Raw genomic sequence first — 19,292 nt, forward strand, 5'->3', positions numbered from 1 at the left:
CAAAATTGCCGGAGAAGCTCAGCGGGTGCGGCAGCAGCTATGGAGCGAAGGAAATAGGCAACGTTTCGGCCCAAAACGTTGCCTATTTCCTTCGCTCCATAGATGCTGCCGCACCCGCTGAGTTTCTCCAGCAATTTGGTCTGCCTTCGATTTTCCAGCATCTGCAGTTCCTTCTTGAACATCATTCTTGTAAACCTCCGCTGGACTCTCTCCAGAGACAGCGCATCCTTCCTGAGATATGGGGCCCAAAATTGCTCACAGTACTCCAAATGCGGCCTGACCAGCGCCTTACCGGGCAGGAACAGGTCCTTCTGCCCACCCAGTCCGTGCCGACTATAGATCCCCGCACTTTAACACTGCCCTACACACACTGGGGACAATTTTACATTTATACCGAGCCAATTAACCGTCAAACCTGCACGTCTTTGGTGTGCGTGAGAAAACCCACGCAGGTACAAACTCCGTGCAGACAGCATCCGTAGTCAGGATCGAACCCGGGTCTCCGGCGCTGTGAGCAGCAGTTCTACCCGCTGCGGCACCGTGTCACCATGATTTAATTTTGAGGTTTGATGCTTCTTTGATGGATGAACCTACGTCACTTTGGGTTTGGTCGGTCTAGGCAGGGTTTGGGCACACTCCAGGAACTTTGAGGTGCCAGAGACACAAGTTCGATCCCGACTGTCTGTACGGAGTTTGCACGTTCTCCCCGTGCCCTGCGTGGGTTTCCTCCCAGATTCCATAGGCGTGTAGGTTAATAGGCTTCTGTAAATTGTCCCCAGTGTGTGTAGGGTAGTGCTAGTGTGCGGGGATCGCTGGTCGGCACGGACTCGATGGGCCGAAGGGCCTGTAGTAGACAATAGTGTGGCGATCAACAACTAGGTCCTGTCTCTGGCTGACTATCTGTGGATGCACGAGGGTCAGTGATACACAGCTCACGGGTTGTCCCCTTCATTCCCAGGGCTTGAACGAGACAAGTTTGACAACAAGACAGTGTCGTTTGAAGAGCACATCAAGTTTGAACACAATATGTGGCACTATTTATACTTCATCGTCCTGATCAAAGTCAAGGACCCAACTGAATACACGGGACCTGAGAGCTACGTTGCACAAATGATACGGGTGAGTTTTAAATGGTGCAGCCGTCAATTACCTGATTTGTTGTGGGGGGGGGGGGGGGGGAGGAAGGAGGGGGGGGGGGTGGGAGGGGGGGGGAGAAGAGGTGGGGGTGGGAAGGGAAGGGGGAGAAGAGAGGTGGGGGACGAGAGGAGGGGGGGAGAAGAGGAGGGGGGAGAAGTGGAGTGGAGGGGGGAAGAAGGGAGGGAGGGAGGAGTGGAGGGGGAGAAGTGGAGGGGGGGAGAAATGGAGGGGGGGGGGAAGAGAGGGGGGGAGGAGTGGAGGGGGGGAGGAGTGGAGGGGGGGAGAAATGGAGGGAGAGGGGGGAGGAGTGGAGGGGGGAGGAGTGGAGGGGGGGAAGAGGAGGGGGGAGAAGTGGAGGGGGTATGGAAGTGGAGGGGGGGAGGGAGAAGAGAAGGGGGGGGGAGAAGAGAAGGGAAATGAGGAGCCGGCTTACTATGTAACTTTGTCAGCACCACACGTGGCCACTGTTTGCAGACCTTGGGTGTCCACAGCAAAGAATTTCACTGTTCACAGTCACATTCCATTCCATACTAATAGACTAGGAACATTATTTTAGTGATACAGTACGGAAACAAGCCCTTCGGCCCGACCGAGTCTATGCAATCCAACGTTCCCCGCACACTAACACTGTCCGACACACACCAGGGACAATTTACAATTTTACCAAAGCCAATTAGCCTACAAACCTGTACGTCTTTGGAGCGCGGGAGGAAACCGCAGCACCCGGAGAAAACCCACGCAGTCACGTGGAGAACTTTCAAACTCCGTACAGACAGCACCCGTAGTCAGGATCGAACCCGGGTCTCTGGCGCAGGCAGCAACTCCAATGCTACGCCACTGTGCTGTCTGCAGCAAAGTGCTTGAGAAAAATAGCTCCCCTCCTTCCTGTCCTGGGCCTCCCTTGCCAGAGTGAGGCTACACACAAACTGGAGGAACAGCACCTCATATTCCTCATGGATAGCTTCCAACACAACAGTGTGGACATTGAGTTTAGTTGAGAGATACAGCACAGTAGTCATATAAAGCTGCATCATGACTTCCTGACTGCTGCATGCAATGCTGATGTAGGCAAACATAACATGTTGCCACTTGCAGGGAGCAATGGACGTGGACTCCTAGATCCCTCTGTACATTCATGGTTTTAAGGGTCATTGTCAGTATTTAGTTAGACTCGAGGATCTGATCTACAGGGAGGTTGAGTAGGCTGGGACTCTATTCCTTGGATTTCTGGAGGATAAGGGGTGATCTTATTGAGGTGTCTAAAATCATGAGAGGAATAGATCGGGTAGACGCACAGAGTCTCTTGCCTGGAGTAGGGGAATCGAGAACCAAAGGGCGTAGGTTTTTTAGGTGAAGGGGGAAAGATTTAATAGGAATTTGAGGGGTAACTCTTTCACACAAAGGGTGGTGGGTGCAGGGAACAAGCTGCCAGAGGAGGTAGTTGAGGCTGGGACTATCGCAACGTTGAAGAAACAATTAGACAGATACAGGGATAGGACAGGTTTAGAGGGATATGGGCCAAACGCGGGCAGGTGGGACTAGTGTAGCAGGGACATGTTAGTCGGTCAGTGCCCCAGATTGCAAACACAATGGGTCGAAGGGCCTGTTTCCGTGCTGTATCTCTAAACTACACTAAACTTAGCTTTCAACCAATCCTTCAAAATTCCACCTTATTTACTTCAATTAACCTTATTGAATCTGTGAAGTGATCTGAAATATTTCCCGAGACTCAAGCTGCAATAAAGGCTGTATATAACTCTGCCTATTGCCAGGAAAAATGTTGGTTAATTTAGTTTGGAGATATAGCGTGGAAACAGGTACTTTGGCCCACTGAGTCCACACCGACATGCAAATTGCCCTGTAAACACACACACTAGGGACAATTTACAATCTTTACCAAAGCCAATTAACCTACAAACTTGCAATGTGGGAGGAAACATGAACACCCAGAGAACGCCCACGTGGTCACGTGGAGAACGTGCAAACTCTGTACAGGCAGAATGTGTGGTCAGGCTCGAATCCGGGTCTTTCGGCACTGGGAGGCAGCGACTCCACCCCTGCGCCACCGTGCACTCCACTAATGTAGTGTTAACGTACGCGGTGATCGCTGGTCGGCACGGACTCGGTGGGCCGAAGGGCCTCTTTTTAACCAGGCAGCAACCCTACCGCGCTGTCTTTGGAGGGTGGTGTTTTGATGGAACGTGAAACTGGTTGTACCTGCAAGGACATCTTGCTCATGTTAAATGGAGGTGTCGTGTGCTTCTGTGCTGCTTTACAGGAGAACAACTTGGATTGGTTTCCTCGGATGCGCGCCATATCGTTGGTCAGCAATGAAGGGGACAGTGAGCAGAACGAGATCAGGAGTTTACAAGATAAGTTGGATACCACCATGTATCTGGTGGAACAACTGTCAGGACAACTTTCAGAACTGAAAGAACAGGTAAAGTCGTCTCTTACACTTGGCTCAATGTCCCCGAACTTCTGAAGTCATGAGTTCATCATTTCAATTCAATTCAATTCAATTCAATTTATTGTCATTTGGACCCCTTGAGGTCCAAACGAAATGCCGTTTCTGCAGCCATACATTACAAACAAATAGACCCAAGACACAACATATTTTACATAAACATCCATCACATTGCTGTGATGGAAGGCCAAAAAAACTTTTCTCTCCACTGCACTCTCCCCCCCGATGTCAGAGTCAAAGTCAAAGCCCCCGGCGGGCGATGGCGATTGTCCCGTGGCCATTAAGCCACGCCGGGTGATGCAAGGTCGCACACCGGGTTCTTGATGTTAGAGCCCCCGGCGTGCGCTCGCAAACTCCCGCGGCCATTCCAAGCCGCGCGGGGCGGTGATGTAGGCCCCGCTCCAGGAGCTCTTCAACCCCGCAACTCGGGCGGGAGAAGTCGCCGTTGCGGGAGCCCTGAAAAGCGGTCACCCTCCAGGTACCCGCGGGCTCCCGGTGCCGTCCGCCAAACCCGCAGTTGCAGCCTCCGAATCTCCGGGGGTCGGGTCGCAGCAGCGTCCACCACAGCTCCACCCGCTCTGGACTCGGCCAGCTCCGCGACGGTGAGGTGAGTTCGGCACCAGAGTCCCCGGTCTTCCTGTTGGAGGCCGCTCCTCGTTGCAGCCCCAACGACAACGGAGACCCGACAAAGAAAAGGTCGGGTCTCCCGTGCAGGGAGAGATTTAAAAGTTACCCCCAACCCCCCCACACCACCCCCACCCCCACCCCCCCCCACACATACCCCAACAAAAAATAACAAAAACTACATTAAAACATAGACATAAAATAATGAAAACGCAGACGGACTGCAGAGGCCGCTGCAGACGAGGTCGCGCCGCCTATCGGATAGGAGCAGAATTAGGCCATTCGGCCCATCAAGTCTACTCCACTATTTAATCATGGCTGATCTCTCTCTCCCTCTCAACCCCATTCTCTTGCCTTCCCCCCCATAAGCTGATACCCGTACTAATCAGGTCCTCCAGGAGCACTTCTCTGAAGTCCTCCAAGTGCTTTGGTGGGACGGTGCATTTTACAGATTAATAAATTGGCCAGCAAGTTCATTTTGCTCCACCATGAAGAAAGAACGTGGATGCATTTGATCTTCACCCTCTCGGCATTGATGCATTCATCCTGTAGGCATTGTCCGCAAGGATTTTAGCAATGCTGTCAGTGGTGCAGCGGTAGAGTCGCTGCCTTACAGCGCCAGGGACCACGGTTTGATTCTGACTGCGGGTGCTGTCTGTACGGAGTTTGTCCGTTCTCCCCGCGATCTGCATGGGTCTTCTCCGGGTACTCCGGTTTCCTCCCACACTCCAAAGGTTTGTAGGTGAATTGGCTCGGTATAAATATAAAATGATCCCTAGTATAGGATAGTGATAGTTTGCAGGATAGTGTTAGTGTGCGAGGATCGCTGGTTTAGTTTAGCTTAGTGTAGAGATACAGCGCGGAAACAGGCCCACCGGGTCTGCGCCGACCAGCGATCCCCGTACATTAACACAATCCTACACCCACCAGGGACAATTTTTACATTTACCAAGCCAATTAACCTACAAACCTGTACGTCTTTGGAGTGTGGGAGGAAACCGAAGATCTCGGAGAAAACCCACACAGATCACGGGGAGAACGTACAAACTCCGTACAGACAGCACCCGTAGTCAGGATCTAACCCGGGTCTCCGGCGCTACATTCGCTACCGCTTCACCACCGTGACCGTTGGTGTGGACTCAGTGGGCCGAGGGGTCTGTATCTCTAAACTGAACGAAACAAAGTGTAAAAATAATGGGACAAAGCAGGGGGAATGTATCTAACATTGAGGGTCAGATTATGCGATGCATGTGACTCAAGCAGGTGGTTGAAGTCAGATAGATATTGGAGCTGGAGTGGCTGTTGGGGGTAAAGTATTGATGCAGCATAGAAACAGGCCCTTCAGCCCACCATGCAGGCAGCGAAGACTAGTTCACTTGGCCTCATGCTCGGCACAGACATTGTGGGCTGAAGGGCCTGTTCCTGCGCTGTGCTGTTCTATGTTCTACTTCCCGTGGCCAGGAATGTAATTCTGGAATGGATGCAATAAGAACTTTCAGAAAGGAATTGGATTTATCCTTGAAACGGGGAAACAAAGTGGGCAGCCACGAGGAAGGAGCGGGGTGTGGGAGTGAGGGCGGCACGGTGGCGCAGCGGTAGAGTTGCTGCCTGTCAGCGCCAGAGACCCGGGTTCCATCCTGACCACGGGTGCTTGCTGTAGGTTCTCCCTGTGACTGCGTGGGTTCTCTCCGGGGGGCTCCGCTCTGCTCCCACACTCCAAAGACGTGCAGGATCGTAGGTTTAAGAAGGAACTGCAGATGCTGGAAAATCGAAGGTACACAACAATGCTGGAGAAACTCAGCGGGTGCAGCAGCATCTATGGAGCGAAGGAAATAGGCAACGTTTCGGGCCGAAACCCTTCTATGGAGCGAAGGAAATAGGCAACGTTTCGGGCCGAAACCCTTCTATGGAGCGAAGGAAATAGGCAACGTTTCGGGCCGAAACCCTTCAGGGTTTCGGCCCGAAATGTTACCTATTTCCTTCCCTCCATAGATGCTGCCTCACCCGCTGAGTTTCTCCAGCATTTTTGTAAATTGTCCCTCGTGAATGTAGGATAGTGTACGGGGATCGCTGGTGGGAGCGGACACGGTGGGCCGAAGGGCCTGTGTCGACACTGTATCTCTAAACGTAACTAAACTGTCCGTGGCTCCTTGGAAGAGCCAGCACGGCCATGATGGTGGAATGGCCTCTTCTGATCCGAGCTTTGCTTCATTCCACAGATGACGGAGCAAAGGAAGAACAAGCAGCGCCTGGGCTTCCTGGGGTCCAGCACGACACAGGCCAACCACCAGGACACCACACACTGAAGACCCTCACATTCTGGACCTCGCTCCACTGGCCTGGGCTGGGCTGGGCTGGTCTGGGCGCCACTGACCTGCGCTGGCTATTGACACCATGTTTTGGACCACAGGATGGAAGCCATCGAGAAAGACTCGCCAATGGCCAAAGACTTGCTTTCACATCCACGCTAGGGGTGTCCATCGTAAGACCAGCCTACGCTCCATTCTATCCGCACTAACATGCATGGACATTATGTGTCCTCATCACCTTGGTGACTCATGGCTGATTACAAGATGGCGGCTGATTTTTATTTTAACTTCCATTTCATTCATTTGGAGAGGTGTAGGCACTTAATGGGTGGCATTTAATTCCATCCCTCGAGGAGATAGGTAGCAGTGGACCTTTGCCTTTGCCTGTGTGTGAATGTGTGTGAGTGACTGGTGGTGGTCGGAGGGGCCATAGGCGCAGAATGGCAGCCACGCTTCCGTCAGTCTGCCCCAGGGCAGCTGTGGCTACAGAAGTAGCTTACCACCACCGAGTGTGACTGAGGAGTGAATGAATAATGCGATGTAAAGTGCCTTGAGTATTAGAAAGGCGCTATATAAATCCCATCCATTATTATTATTATCTTCATGTTTAGGCGGGATTCTGATGTGGAGGCATTCACGCGTGACCCCGCAAATGGTGTTGGCTCCTCAGCCAAGCGCCTGGACCAAACGGCCAAACCCGCTGCCCCTCTCCTCATGAGATCCATCGCCGTTGCTGCAATCCAACCACATGTTGGAGTTGGGGGCGGCACGGTGGCGCAGCGGTAGAGTTGCTGCCTCACAGCGCCAGGGACCCGGGTTCCATCCTCACTTCGGATGCTGTCTCTATGGAGTTTGTGCGTTCTCCCCATGACCTGCGTGGGTTTTCCCCGGGATCTCCGCTTCCTCCCACACTCCAAAGACCTCCTGATTTGTAGGTTAATTGGCTTGGTAAAAATTGTAAATTGTCCCAAATGTGTGTAGGATTGTGTAAGTGTGTGGGGATCCCTGGTCGGCACGGACTCGGCGGGCCGAAGGGCCTGTTTCCACTCTATATCTCTAAACTAAAAGACGTATGCAGTCAGGGTTATAGTAAGGGCGATAGGGAGATGGTCTAGACATTCTCTCATTGGAGATGGTCGTGGTCTATACCTGTTTGGATTCTCACCTTGAGTGATTTGAAGGTTGTCTCCAACTTCTCAACCCAGGTCCCAATATCATCCGGGTCTTGCTGTGGTCAGCAATGGATCGCCTCGTTCCTTGATTCCTCGTCCAGCAGCTGAAGATAGGAGAGATGCGGATGTTGCCCAGAGGACATCCTACCATGTTGCCCTGGGGCTACAATGAATAGTCTTCCCTTTCCTTTATACTGGCAACGCCCATGACCACTGCAGGACTCCCTCTCATCAACATTGGCCTCAGCTTTACAGTGTTCAGCTGAACTTGGCCACGCACTGCCCCAGAGCTTGCAATAGAACATGGAAAAGTACAGCACAGGAACAGGCCCTTCAGCCCACAATGTCTGTGCCGAACATAATGCCAATATCAATTCTTTACCTGCATGTTATCTACATTCTGCCATTCCCTGCCTGTCCAAAAGTCATCTAATCGCCACTATTGTATCTGCCTCCACCACCACCTCTAGCAGCACATTCCAGGCACTCACCACCCTCTGTGTAAAGAAACTAGCCGCGTGCATCACATTTAAACATTGCCTCTCTCACCTTAAAGCCATGCCCTCTAGTGTTGGACATTTCCACCCTGGGGGGGTAAGGTCTACCCTATCTCTGCCTAATTTTATATACTTCTATCGGGCCTCCCCACAGCCTCCGGCACTCCACGGCCTTGTCCAGGCCTCCACATCCTTCCAGGGCAAAGATGGCCAACGGGGGAATGGGATTAAACCTGCCCCCATCCTCTCCCTCCTTGCCACTTCCAGACTCATCCTCCATCTTGGATGGAGTACCAGGCCCGACTCTCAGAACCGGGAGCCCACCCGGGGAGGGACGCCCGCCCAGCCCGGTCCCTGCTCGTCCCCAAAGAGGGGGAGGAGGTGGAGGGAGTTGGTGGCGGACGTTGGACAACGTCCCGGTAAGAAGAACCGTGGTCGTCCGACCTTCCGCGCCCTCGGGGTCGGCTGCGGGAGGTGCCTCCTGGGAACAAGGGCTGAAGATGGCCGGGCACGGAGAGGGCCGACGGTCCACGGGACGACCGGGATGGAGGTGACGGCTGCAACGGGCCTTTGTAGCTGCAGCTGGGGCTGCAAAATGGCGCTCGAATGGCCACTCTTGCGTATGGACTGAGTGGGCTGTTCTGTACTAACCGGGGGATTGTGCTGACTTACGTATGGTGATTTGTACACAAGAGAGGGTACAGATACATGATAAAGGGGATAACATTTAGTACAAGATAAAGTCCGATTAAAGATAGTCCGAGGGTCTACAATGAGGTAGATCAGTTCAGGACAGCTCTCTAGTTGTTGATAGGATGGTTCAGTTGCCTGATACCAGCTGTGGAAAAACTGTCCCAGAATCTGGAGGTGTGCGTTTTCCCTTTTCTATATCTTTTCCCGATGGGAGAGGGGAGAAGAGGGAGTGGCCGGGGTGAGACTGGTCTTTGATTATGCTGCTGGCCTTGCCCGGGCAGCGTGAGGTGTAGATGGAGTCAATGGAAGAGAGGTTGGTTTGTGTGATGGTCTGGGCTGCGTCCACAATTTCCTGCGGTCTTGGATGGAGCTAACCATGCCGTGATGCATCCCGAGAAAATGCCTTCCACGGGCGACCAGAACTGCACACAATGCTCCAAATGTGGCCTAACTCCTACGAAGCTGCATCACGACTTCCTGACTCTTGAGATGTGGTCTTTAAGAAGAGCTGAACTTTCATGAGCAGGTACCTGAGAGACGTTGATTTTGTGCTGCATCTCTCTGCAACTGCACTGGGTAAGGATCGCAACGTTGGTGGTGGTTATCTAATTGTTCTCTTTAAGCAGCTAGTGGAGCCATCGCTGTCGAGCCATGACCGGGACTATGGTTGTCAATGGCCGTGCTGGCGGTCAACCTGCCCGAACCTTGTGTCGGGCAAGTTCTACTCCAAGTTGTCCCCCATGTTCTGGGCACATCTGGGGCTGCACCTGAGACAATCGGATCCCTCTTTGTTCTCGGCCCCACCACCGCCACGACCACACATCATCTCTCTTTATTCTCAGTGCCCCCCCCCCACGCCGGGTCCATGTTTGCTCTCAGCCGCACGTCTGCCGTTGGAGCGATTTGCTGGAAGGTCAATTGGCCATTGTTGGTGTGAGAAAATGGATCAAAAGGGAGTTGATATCCAGGCAAGGATGGGATGGATGGGATGCTGGGGGGAATGGGATGAGGGGATGAATGGGATGAGAGGGTGAATGGGATGAGGGGATGAATGGGATGAGGGGGTGAATGGGATGAGAGGGTGAATGGGGGAATGGGATGAGGGGGTGAATGGGGGAATGGGATGACGGGGTGAATGGGGGAATGGGATGAGGGGGTGAATGGGATGATGGGGGAATGGGAGGCATTCTTTGGAGCAGGCACGGACCCAATGGGTCAAATGGTCTCCTTATCATCTCGGGCCTTTGTCCATTTGTCTACCTATCGAACCCCCCCCCCCTTAGCTGTACACACCAGTCACTTGCCAAGCTGTGTCCCACTCCCATCTCTCTTTTCTAAAAATTCCAACTACAATCAGTCTGAAGAATGGTCTCAACCCGAAACGTCACCTGTCCATGTCCTCCAGAGATGCTGCCTGACCCGCTGGGTTACTCCAGCACTTTGGTTTTTTTTCTTTTCTCTATGGATGTGATCAGTTCTTCATGTTACCGGTCTTATAATGAACCATGAGACAACAATAGTGTGTTGGCCAAAATAATGGCAATGTGTAGAATGGGCTCGCAATGCTGAATACATGATTCCTGGAATAACTGGAGCTCAAATATAATGTGTGCAGGAAGGAACTGCAGATGCTAGTTTATACCGAAGATAGACACAAAATGCTGGAGTAACTCAGCAGGTCAGGCAGCATTTCCGGAAAGAAGGAATGGGTGATGAGGAAGGTGGAGGTTCTACATTCTCCCCGTGGCCTGCGTAGGTTTCCTCCGAGATCCTCAGTTTCCTCCTACACTCCAAGGATGTAGATGTTCGTAGGTTATTGGCTTGGTATAAGTGTAAATTGTGCCTAGTATGTGTAGGTAAGATTGTGTTAATGTGCGGAGATCATTGGTTGGTGCGGACCCAGTGGGCCGAAGGGCCTGATTCCGCCATGTATCTGTAAAAGCGAAAAGAAAGGTCTCGACCGAAATGTCACCTATTCCTTTTCTCCAGAGATGCTGCCTGACCCGCTGAGTTACCCCAGCATTTTGTGTCTATCCTCAAATACAAGTTCACTTTGACCTCTAGTGAAGGGGAGAGGAGAACAAGGGGCAAGATAGAGAAGGGGAACATTAGATTCTCACTGCCCGCCCTTCTAGATTGGGGCCACCAGGTCACGGTTGTGTTCCTGGCTGTCCATGGCTAAACTTTGACCAAATACTCTGTCCTGGATGCGCCAAAGCCGTTCTGAATGTATCTAACCTTTTGAAAGCAAAGGTACTAAAGCAGCAAAAAAAAAATATTTTTATATTTTAAAAAGTTAATTTCCAAGGCTGTGTGACATTTAAAATATGAATTTTGTATATTAATGACGAGGCATTCCAGAACCAAACGGTTCTGACTTTTAAGGTGGTATTTGTACGGATTTAATTTGAGTACCTTGCGTGAGTTATAAAATAGTGGGAAAGCAATGGAAATCTAATAAATCATCGTTACAAAGCCTTTTTGACTGGTATTATTTGTATGGCCCCTGCAAAAGGGATGTGAAGCTATTAACTGGCTCAGAGTGAACTGTGAGTGTCTGTGTTTCTTTTAATAAAACCTATCTCTTTCAGTGCACAGGGATAGAGTCATAGAGTGATACAGCGTGGATACATTCGCTCCAAACAGCCATATGCCCACCACCCTTTGTGTGAAAAAGTTACCCCTCAGATTCCTATTAAACCTTTCCTCCCACCTTAAATCTACGTCCTCTGGTCCTCAATTCCCTACTCTGGGCATCTACCCGATCTATTCCTCTCGTGATTTTGTACACCTCTATAAGATCACCCCTCATCCTCCTGCGCTCCAAGGAATAGCCTGCTCAACCTCTCCCTGTAGCTTTTAATAAAAAGCTGTCACGGTGGCGCAGCGGTAGAGTTGCTGCCTTACAGCGAATGCAGGGCCGGAGACCCGGGTTCGATCCGTGCGGAGTTTGTACGTTCTCCCCGTGACCTGCGTGGGTTTCCTCCGAGATCTTCGGTTTCCTCCCACACTCCAATGACGTGCAGGTTTGTAGGTTAATTGGCTTGGTAAATGTAAAAATTGTCGCTGGTGGGTGTAGGATAGTGTTAATGTGCGGGGATCGCTGGTCGGCACGGACCCGGTGGGCCGAAGGGCCTGTTTCGGTGCTGTATCTCTAAACTAAAAATAGCTCAGATCCACCAGCCCTGGCAACATCCTCATAAATCTTCTCTGAACCCTTTCCAACTACAATATCTTCCCTATAACATGGTGCCCAGAACTGAACGCAATATTCTAAATGCGGTCTCACCAACGTCTTATACAGCTGCAACATGACCTCCCAACTTCTATACTCAATACTCTGACTGATGAAGGCCAATGTGCCAAACGCCTTTTTGACCACCTTATCTACCTGCGACTCGACCTTCAAGGAACCATGCACCTGTACTCCTAGATCCCTCTGCTCTACAACACTACCCGGAGGCCTACCATTTACTGTGTAGGTCCTGCCTATGTTAAACTTTCCAAAATGCAACACCTCACATTTCTCTGTATTAAATTCCATCAACTATTTCTCAGCCCACCTGCCCAATCGATCCAGATCCTGCTGCAATTTTTGACAACCATCTCCACTGTCTACAATACCATCCACTTTTTTGTCATCAGCATACTTGCTAATCTTGCCATGTACATTCTCATCCAAATCATTGATGTAGATGACAAACAGTAACGGGCCCAGCACTGAACCCTGAGGAACACCACTAGTCACAAGCCTCCAGTCGGTGAAGCAACCTTCCACCATCACCCTCTGCTTCCTTGTATGGAGCCATTTTTCTACCCATTCAGCCATCTCTCCTTGGATCCCATGCAATCTAACCTTCCAGAGCAGCCTACCATGCAGAACCTTGTCGAAGTCCTGCCCTGAAAAGTTGCCTATCCATGTTCTCCAGAGATGCTGCCTGGTGGTGTTTCGGGTCTGGATCCTTCTACAGACTGATTTATCGGGATCCTCTGCAAATCGTGCAGAGAAGATTTAAGGGCCTGTCCCACTATACGAGGTAATTCAAGAGCCCTCCCGAGTTAAAAAAAAAATCAAACTCGTGGTAAGCACGTAGAATTACGTAGCGGGTACGTCGGAGCTCGGGGACGTCTCTTAGCGGCTCGTAACGCTAACGACAGGTACTCGGGAAACGCTGAAAGCTCGTGAAGATTTTTCAACATGTTGAAAAATGTCCACGAGAGCCCCAAGTATCTACGAGCGGCTATTACCGTAATTCTCCGAGTTCAAATCAGGGGAAACTCGGGAGAACTCTTGAATTAGCTCGTACAGTGGGACAGGCCCTTTACGAGGATGTTGCAAGGACTGAGCTACAGGGAGAGGTTGGGTAGACTAGGAGTCCTTGGAGCGCAGGAGGCTGAGAGGAGACCAGCGACCACTCCGTACACTAACCCCATCCTACACCCTGGGGACAAGTTTGCAACTTACCGACGCCAATGAACCTACAGCCCGTTTAGTAAACTTTGTATGAAACTATGTTAGCCTTTTATGAGGCTGGAGGAAGTTTCTCGTGCAATGAGGCAAGGCTGCGGTGGGAGCTAGGCGTTTGCAGAGCCCACACATCCTCCAGCACCCACACACTACTGGTGGTGAGGGAGTGTGCGGTGGCTGGTGATCAGCGGGAAACATATCGGCAGCAACCCCTGGCTTGGACCAGGCACTGTAGACTTCCAACAGAGTCCTGCTCTTGGGAGTTCAGAGTCACTGGGCAACATTTCCGTGCTAGCAATGACCCCGTGACCTGTGCCGCAGTGTGGGGTACCAACAACTGGTGCAATGGTACGTACATCATCATCATCAGCGGTCACTCGAAACAAGTATGACTGTCCTCTCCTCTCCATAGGGTCGTCCACTTGTGGGTCTGCAGATGTCTGTAGAGGCCGATCTGCGATCCACACACCTTGGGGCAACATGGCCAGTGGAGACAGGAGGTGGTTGGTAGTTGTCGAGCCCCCTTCTCTCTCTCTCTCCTTACGATACTGTCGCTTTGTCTCTGCAACACGGCGTAGTTCCATTTCGTGACGTGTAGCTCCTTCCTGCACGGATTTCCTCCAGGAGTGCCTATCAAGTGCAATGTGCTCCCAGCTGCTCGATGTGATGTGGAATTTCTTCAGACTGTTCTTGAAAATACATTTCTGTATACAGTTCAGTGCGAGTCTCACTGTACATTAACACCTAGATACATCTTAAGCATTTCAGATACAGTACATGTGTGTAGCAGTGGTACACTGAGACAGAGTCTGCAGGAAGGAACTGCAGATGCTGTTTTACACCAAATATAGATGCAAAAAACCTGGGCTGGCCGGTTCTCCAGAGATGCTGCCTGACCCGCTGAGTTACTCCAACTTTTTGTGTCTATCTTCAGTGTACAGAGTCACCAGTTTGTTGTCATTTTCAAGTCCCAGTTGTTGTAAGTGCAGAAGGTAGACAAAAGTGCTGGAGAAACTCAGCGGGTGCAGCAGCATCTATGGAGCGAAGGAAATGGGCAACGTTTCGGGCCGAAACCCTTCTTCAGACTGATGTAGGGTGGGGGAGGGGGGGCGGGGAGAAGAAAGGAGAAAGGAGAGGAGCCAGAGGGCTGAGGGAGGGTTGAGAAGGGGAGGAGACAGCAAGGGCTACCGGAAATTGGAGAATTCAATGTTTATGCCGCTAGGGTGCAGACTGCCCAAGCGGAATATGAGGTGCTGCTCCTCCAATTTCCGGTGGTGCTCACTCTGGCCATGGAAAGGACTTAAACATGTTGTAAGTGCAGAGTTCTTAGTCTGACCGTGAAGATCTGTTGTCCTGGTGATGTTGCAGCGTCGGGGTGTCCTCCGCCGCTGTTGGCCGTGTGCGGTCCACGTGCACGGCCTCTTGGAGCGGCGCCCGGTCCAGCCGAGCCCCAGGCTGTGGCAGGGCCTCCAACGGCCCAGTCCATCGCACTGTCTTCTTGTCTTTGTGTCCTGGGCCTCCTCCACTGTCAGAGTGAGGCCACGTGCAAACTGGAGGAACAGCACCTCATATTTCACTTGGGCAGCTTACAACCTAGTTAGAGCGAATATGGAGAGGATGTTTCCACTAGCTGGAGAGTCAAGGAACAGAGACCATAGCCTCAGAATAAAAGGATATGCCTTCAGAAGAGATGAGGAGAAATTTCTTTAGTCAGAGGGTGGTGAATCTGTGGAATTCATTGCCATAAACAGCAGTGGAGGCCACGTTAGTGGATATTTTTAAGGCGGAGATTGATAGATTCTTGATTAGTATGTGTGTCAGGGGTTAAGGGGAGAAGGCAGGAGAATGGGTTTAAGAGGGAAAGACAGATCAGCCATGTTTGAATGGTGGAGTAGACATGATGGCCTAATACTGTTCCTACCACTTATGACCTTATGAACAAGGGTCTCGACCCGAAACATCACCTATCCATGTTCTCCAGAGATGCTGCCTGGCCCTATGAGCATGTATGTTGATTTCTTTAATTTCAAGACAGGGGTGACTGCAGAATGACCAGACCACTGATTCAGCCTGAATCACTTTATTCATTACTAGACAGCCAAATGTGTTTTTGTCAGACTTTCCCAACATGTGCTCCACTTCTAGTAACTGTGGTCTACATATAAACGTCTACTGACTTGAGTCTTCACTTCCACCAAGTCCCACAAGATCATCAGGTCATAAGTGATAGGAGCAGAATGAGGCCATTCGGCCCATCAAGTCTACTCCGCCATTCAATCATGGCTGATCTATCTTTCCCTCTCATTCTCCTGCCATCTCCAGACACCCATACTAATCAAGAATCTATCTATCCCTGCCTTAAAAATATCCACTAACTTGGCCTCCACAGCCGCCTATGGCAAACAATTCCAGATTCACCATTTGCCGGTTTCCAAGTACAGTAAACCCTCGTTTTTACGTAGTCGTCATAACAGATTTGGCTTTTAGTGGACAGACATGCCGAACTTCACCGCCAGGCTGGCAGCTTCCTGGGCCACGCCTGCCGATGCCCCCTGGCGCACATCGCCTCCTCCACTGTGTCTATTGCCCACACCATCACCACCCGTATTGCTGTATTGAGATCTTGGAGCTTTATAGCCTAGAGCAGGTAAAGCTTTGCTCTAATGTTTCAGCTGTATAAAGGCACCTCCGTCAGTGCAGTTCTTGCTCAGCCTGAATGTTATGGTTGGGTCTCTACACATGAATACAATATATTACACTTGGTTATATCGCACAATCGGCAACAACGGACACCATTCCGGAGGAGGCGCTGTCCTGAACGGCTGCCTGTCCTGCAGCTGTCCGTTTTTTCCCCTTCTTTTTTATTATTTTTAGTACGTTGAGTGTGTAGTCAGGGGGCCTAATCTTTTTATGTGTGGGGGGTGGTGGGGGGGAAGGGGGAAACTGCTTTTCGAGTCCTTACCTGGTCGGAGGGGTTGCCTTCCTCCGAGCAGCGACTTCGACCTGTCCTCGCGGCCTACCAGCGGGTCCTGGAGCGACGTTTCCCTGAGGGGACCTGGCCAGAACATCGGCTTTGGCGGCGGCGCAGAACATCGGCTTTGGCGGCGGCGCAGCGCTGGAGCGCTATTGCGGAGCGGGCGATGCCTTTCCTGGGTCGCCGCGCTGGAACTCCAGTATGCTGGGACCGCCGTTAAGAACATCGTGGAGCCGCGGTTCTGTGGAGCGGCCAGCTGCGACGCTGAACGTTACATCTCGGAGCCTGGGATCTCTCGTTGAGATCGCCAGTGTGTGGAGCTCCGTCCGGCGCGGTCTGTTGACTTGGAAGCCGCGGTCTCCGGTGGGAAGGCGGCCGTTCCTGGCACCCCAAGCCGCTGGGGTTCTCCCGACGCCGGAGTACCATCACCTGTGGAGGCCTCAATAGGCCCGACTTTGGGTGGACAAGAGGATGGGGACTGGACTTTGTGCCTTCCCCCACAGTGGGAATCACTGTGGGGGGATGTTTTTGTGTTGAACTTCTTTTGAATACTATGTTGTATTTTTATTAGTGTGCTGCAAGGACATCAGAATTTCCCCTGAATAAGGGGATTAATAAAGTTTAATCTAATCATTCTCCTCAGCTATGGTCCATTATTATAGTTTAGAGATACAGCGCGGAAACAAGCCCTTCGACCCACCGAGTCCGCGCCGACCAGCGATCCCCGCACACTAGCACTATCCTACACACCGGGGACAATTTACCAAAGCCAATCAAACCTACAAACCTGTACATCTTTGGAGTGTGGGAGGAAACTGGAGCACCCGGAGAAAACCCACGCGGGTCACGGGTAGAACGTACAAACTCCGCACAGACAGCACCCGTGGTCAGGATTGAACCCGGGTCTCTGGCGCTGTGAGGCAGCCACTCTACCGCTGCGCCACCAGGCTGCCCATAATATAACAAGAGTTTACTGCACTCACACTGCTCCATGGTGAGTGTTGATAGGAAGCGTTTAGAGGGATATGGGCCAAACACAGATAAATTAGAATAGAGTGGATGGGCCATCTTAGTCAGCATGGACGAGATGGGCCGAAGGGCCTGTTTCCGTGCTGTATGACTCCAGTTCTCATCCCCGCCTCATGACTTAAAATTAACTCTTTAATAGTTAAATAATTCAAGAAAGTAACCACAGGGGGGAATGCACAACTTAGACACATGAACCATTCCTTTCTGCAAGGGAAGCTGGGAGCGTTTTAAATTTGAGGCAATATCCAAGAAGGAAGGACAAAGTCACAAAACAAAATGTGAAGGTGGGTCACGACCCGATACTTTGCCTGCTCAATCCCTCCACAGATGCTGCCTGACCCACTGAGTTACTCTAATGCTGGAATAGATCGGGTAAATGCCCAGAGTCTTTTACACAGAGTAGGGAAATCCAGAACCAGAGCACACAGGTTTAAGGTGAGGGGGAAAAGATTTAATAAGGAACCTGAGGGGCAGCCTTTTCAATCAGAGTGTGTAATGCCCCTATCCCACTTAGGAGACCTGAACGGAAATCTCTGGAGACTTTGCGCCCCACCCAAGGTTTCCGTGCGGTTCCCGGAGGTTGCAGGTGGTTGCCGGAGGTTGCAGGTAGTGGAAGCAGGTAGGGAGACTGACAAAAACCTCCGGGAACCGCACGGAAACCTTGGGTGGGGTGCAAAGTCTCCAGAGGTTTCCGTTCAGTTTTCCTAAGTGGGACAGGGGCTATAGAGTAACTCAGTGGGTCAGGCAACATCTTATGCCTGAATCTAAATGTCTATGTTTGGGTTCATTCTTGTAAGCGATGCTAACAGCATTGCGAATCGGAGTGCATGCCTGTATGCGTTTCACATGCATAACAAAATGCACGGGTTTTCCAAGATTAGTTTTATATTCCTTGGGAGACAAGATATTATCACCAAACAGCTGCTGCTTTGGGCTGCAGGCAAATTTGGTCATCTAGCCACAGGCAGATATAATGGTAAGATTAAATGAGAACTTACCAGTTTGAAGTTTGATCTGTATTTTATGAGGAGTTACGATGAGGGATTACGTGAAGAACCCGCTCAGTGCGCAGGCGCGGCATACTTCCAAGCAGCGGTTAGGAATCACAGATAGACACAGTTATTTGAAGTAAACATAATAAAGATAAGGAGACATCAATTTATTAGTTTGATCCATATAATGAGGGTGGGAGCGGAGGGCACGTAATCCCTCATCGTAACTCCTCATAAAATACAGATCAAACTTCAAACTGGTAAGTTCTCGTTTAATCTTACTATTTTACTTCGGAGTCACGTGAGTGACTACGTGAAGATTTCAAAGCTCTGTGATTTCAAACCGTGTAACAGTTTCATTTCACTCACTGCCGAAGTTCTTGAGGGAGGAAGTGTTATCGTAATCAACCAATGAGTCTATTTGTAGAAAAACACAATGGTGTTTTTTAAACAATAACAACAAAGAATTAAGTTGCTCCCCTGGGCTTAAATCAAATATTTGCAATTCGTAAATCTTTACTGCAAATAAACCAGGTTTTGCCAACGGCTTATTATAAAATTTCTGAACGGTCTTTCCCCCCCCCCCACCATCCTGCTGTAGCCAGGATGTGGTCTATAGGCATGTCCGTTCTTTAGCCGTCGACATGGATGCTGCCCTGGTGGAATAAAATTTGTACATGTTAGTGTTTATCCCAGCAGTTTCTAGCACCTGCTTGAGCCATCTCGCAATGGTTTGGCTCGTCACCCGACCATAAGGTTTTTGTGACTGACCCACAAGGCTTTTCATCTCCCTCGAATATTTTGGTTGTGTCTATGTAGGATAGTAGGTGGGTCATGGCACATAACCGTGGTTCTGGTGGGTAAGCCACGACTGGATTAGGTGTTCCTGGTCTGCTCTGTTTGATAAGTCGCTGGATAACGACAGATCTG

General features: G+C 50.8%; 1 protein-coding gene across 1 annotated transcript in view; it reads left to right on the top strand.

Annotated features, from left to right (window-relative positions):
- The window catches only part of itpr2 (inositol 1,4,5-trisphosphate receptor type 2), a 230,001-nt gene extending 223,185 nt beyond the window's left edge, over positions 1 to 6,816 (top strand). Inside the window, exons 53-55 of the mRNA XM_033039327.1 lie at positions 959 to 1,119; positions 3,416 to 3,577; positions 6,448 to 6,816. Coding sequence (XP_032895218.1) covers positions 959 to 1,119; positions 3,416 to 3,577; positions 6,448 to 6,534 — 410 coding nt within the window. The 3' untranslated portion in view covers positions 6,535 to 6,816. The remainder of the gene's footprint in view (positions 1 to 958; positions 1,120 to 3,415; positions 3,578 to 6,447) is intronic.
- The last annotated feature ends 12,476 nt before the right edge of the window (positions 6,817 to 19,292 follow it).

The sequence above is a fragment of the Amblyraja radiata genome, chromosome 21 (assembly GCF_010909765.2).
Source record: "Amblyraja radiata isolate CabotCenter1 chromosome 21, sAmbRad1.1.pri, whole genome shotgun sequence".
NCBI lineage: Eukaryota > Metazoa > Chordata > Chondrichthyes > Rajiformes > Rajidae > Amblyraja > Amblyraja radiata.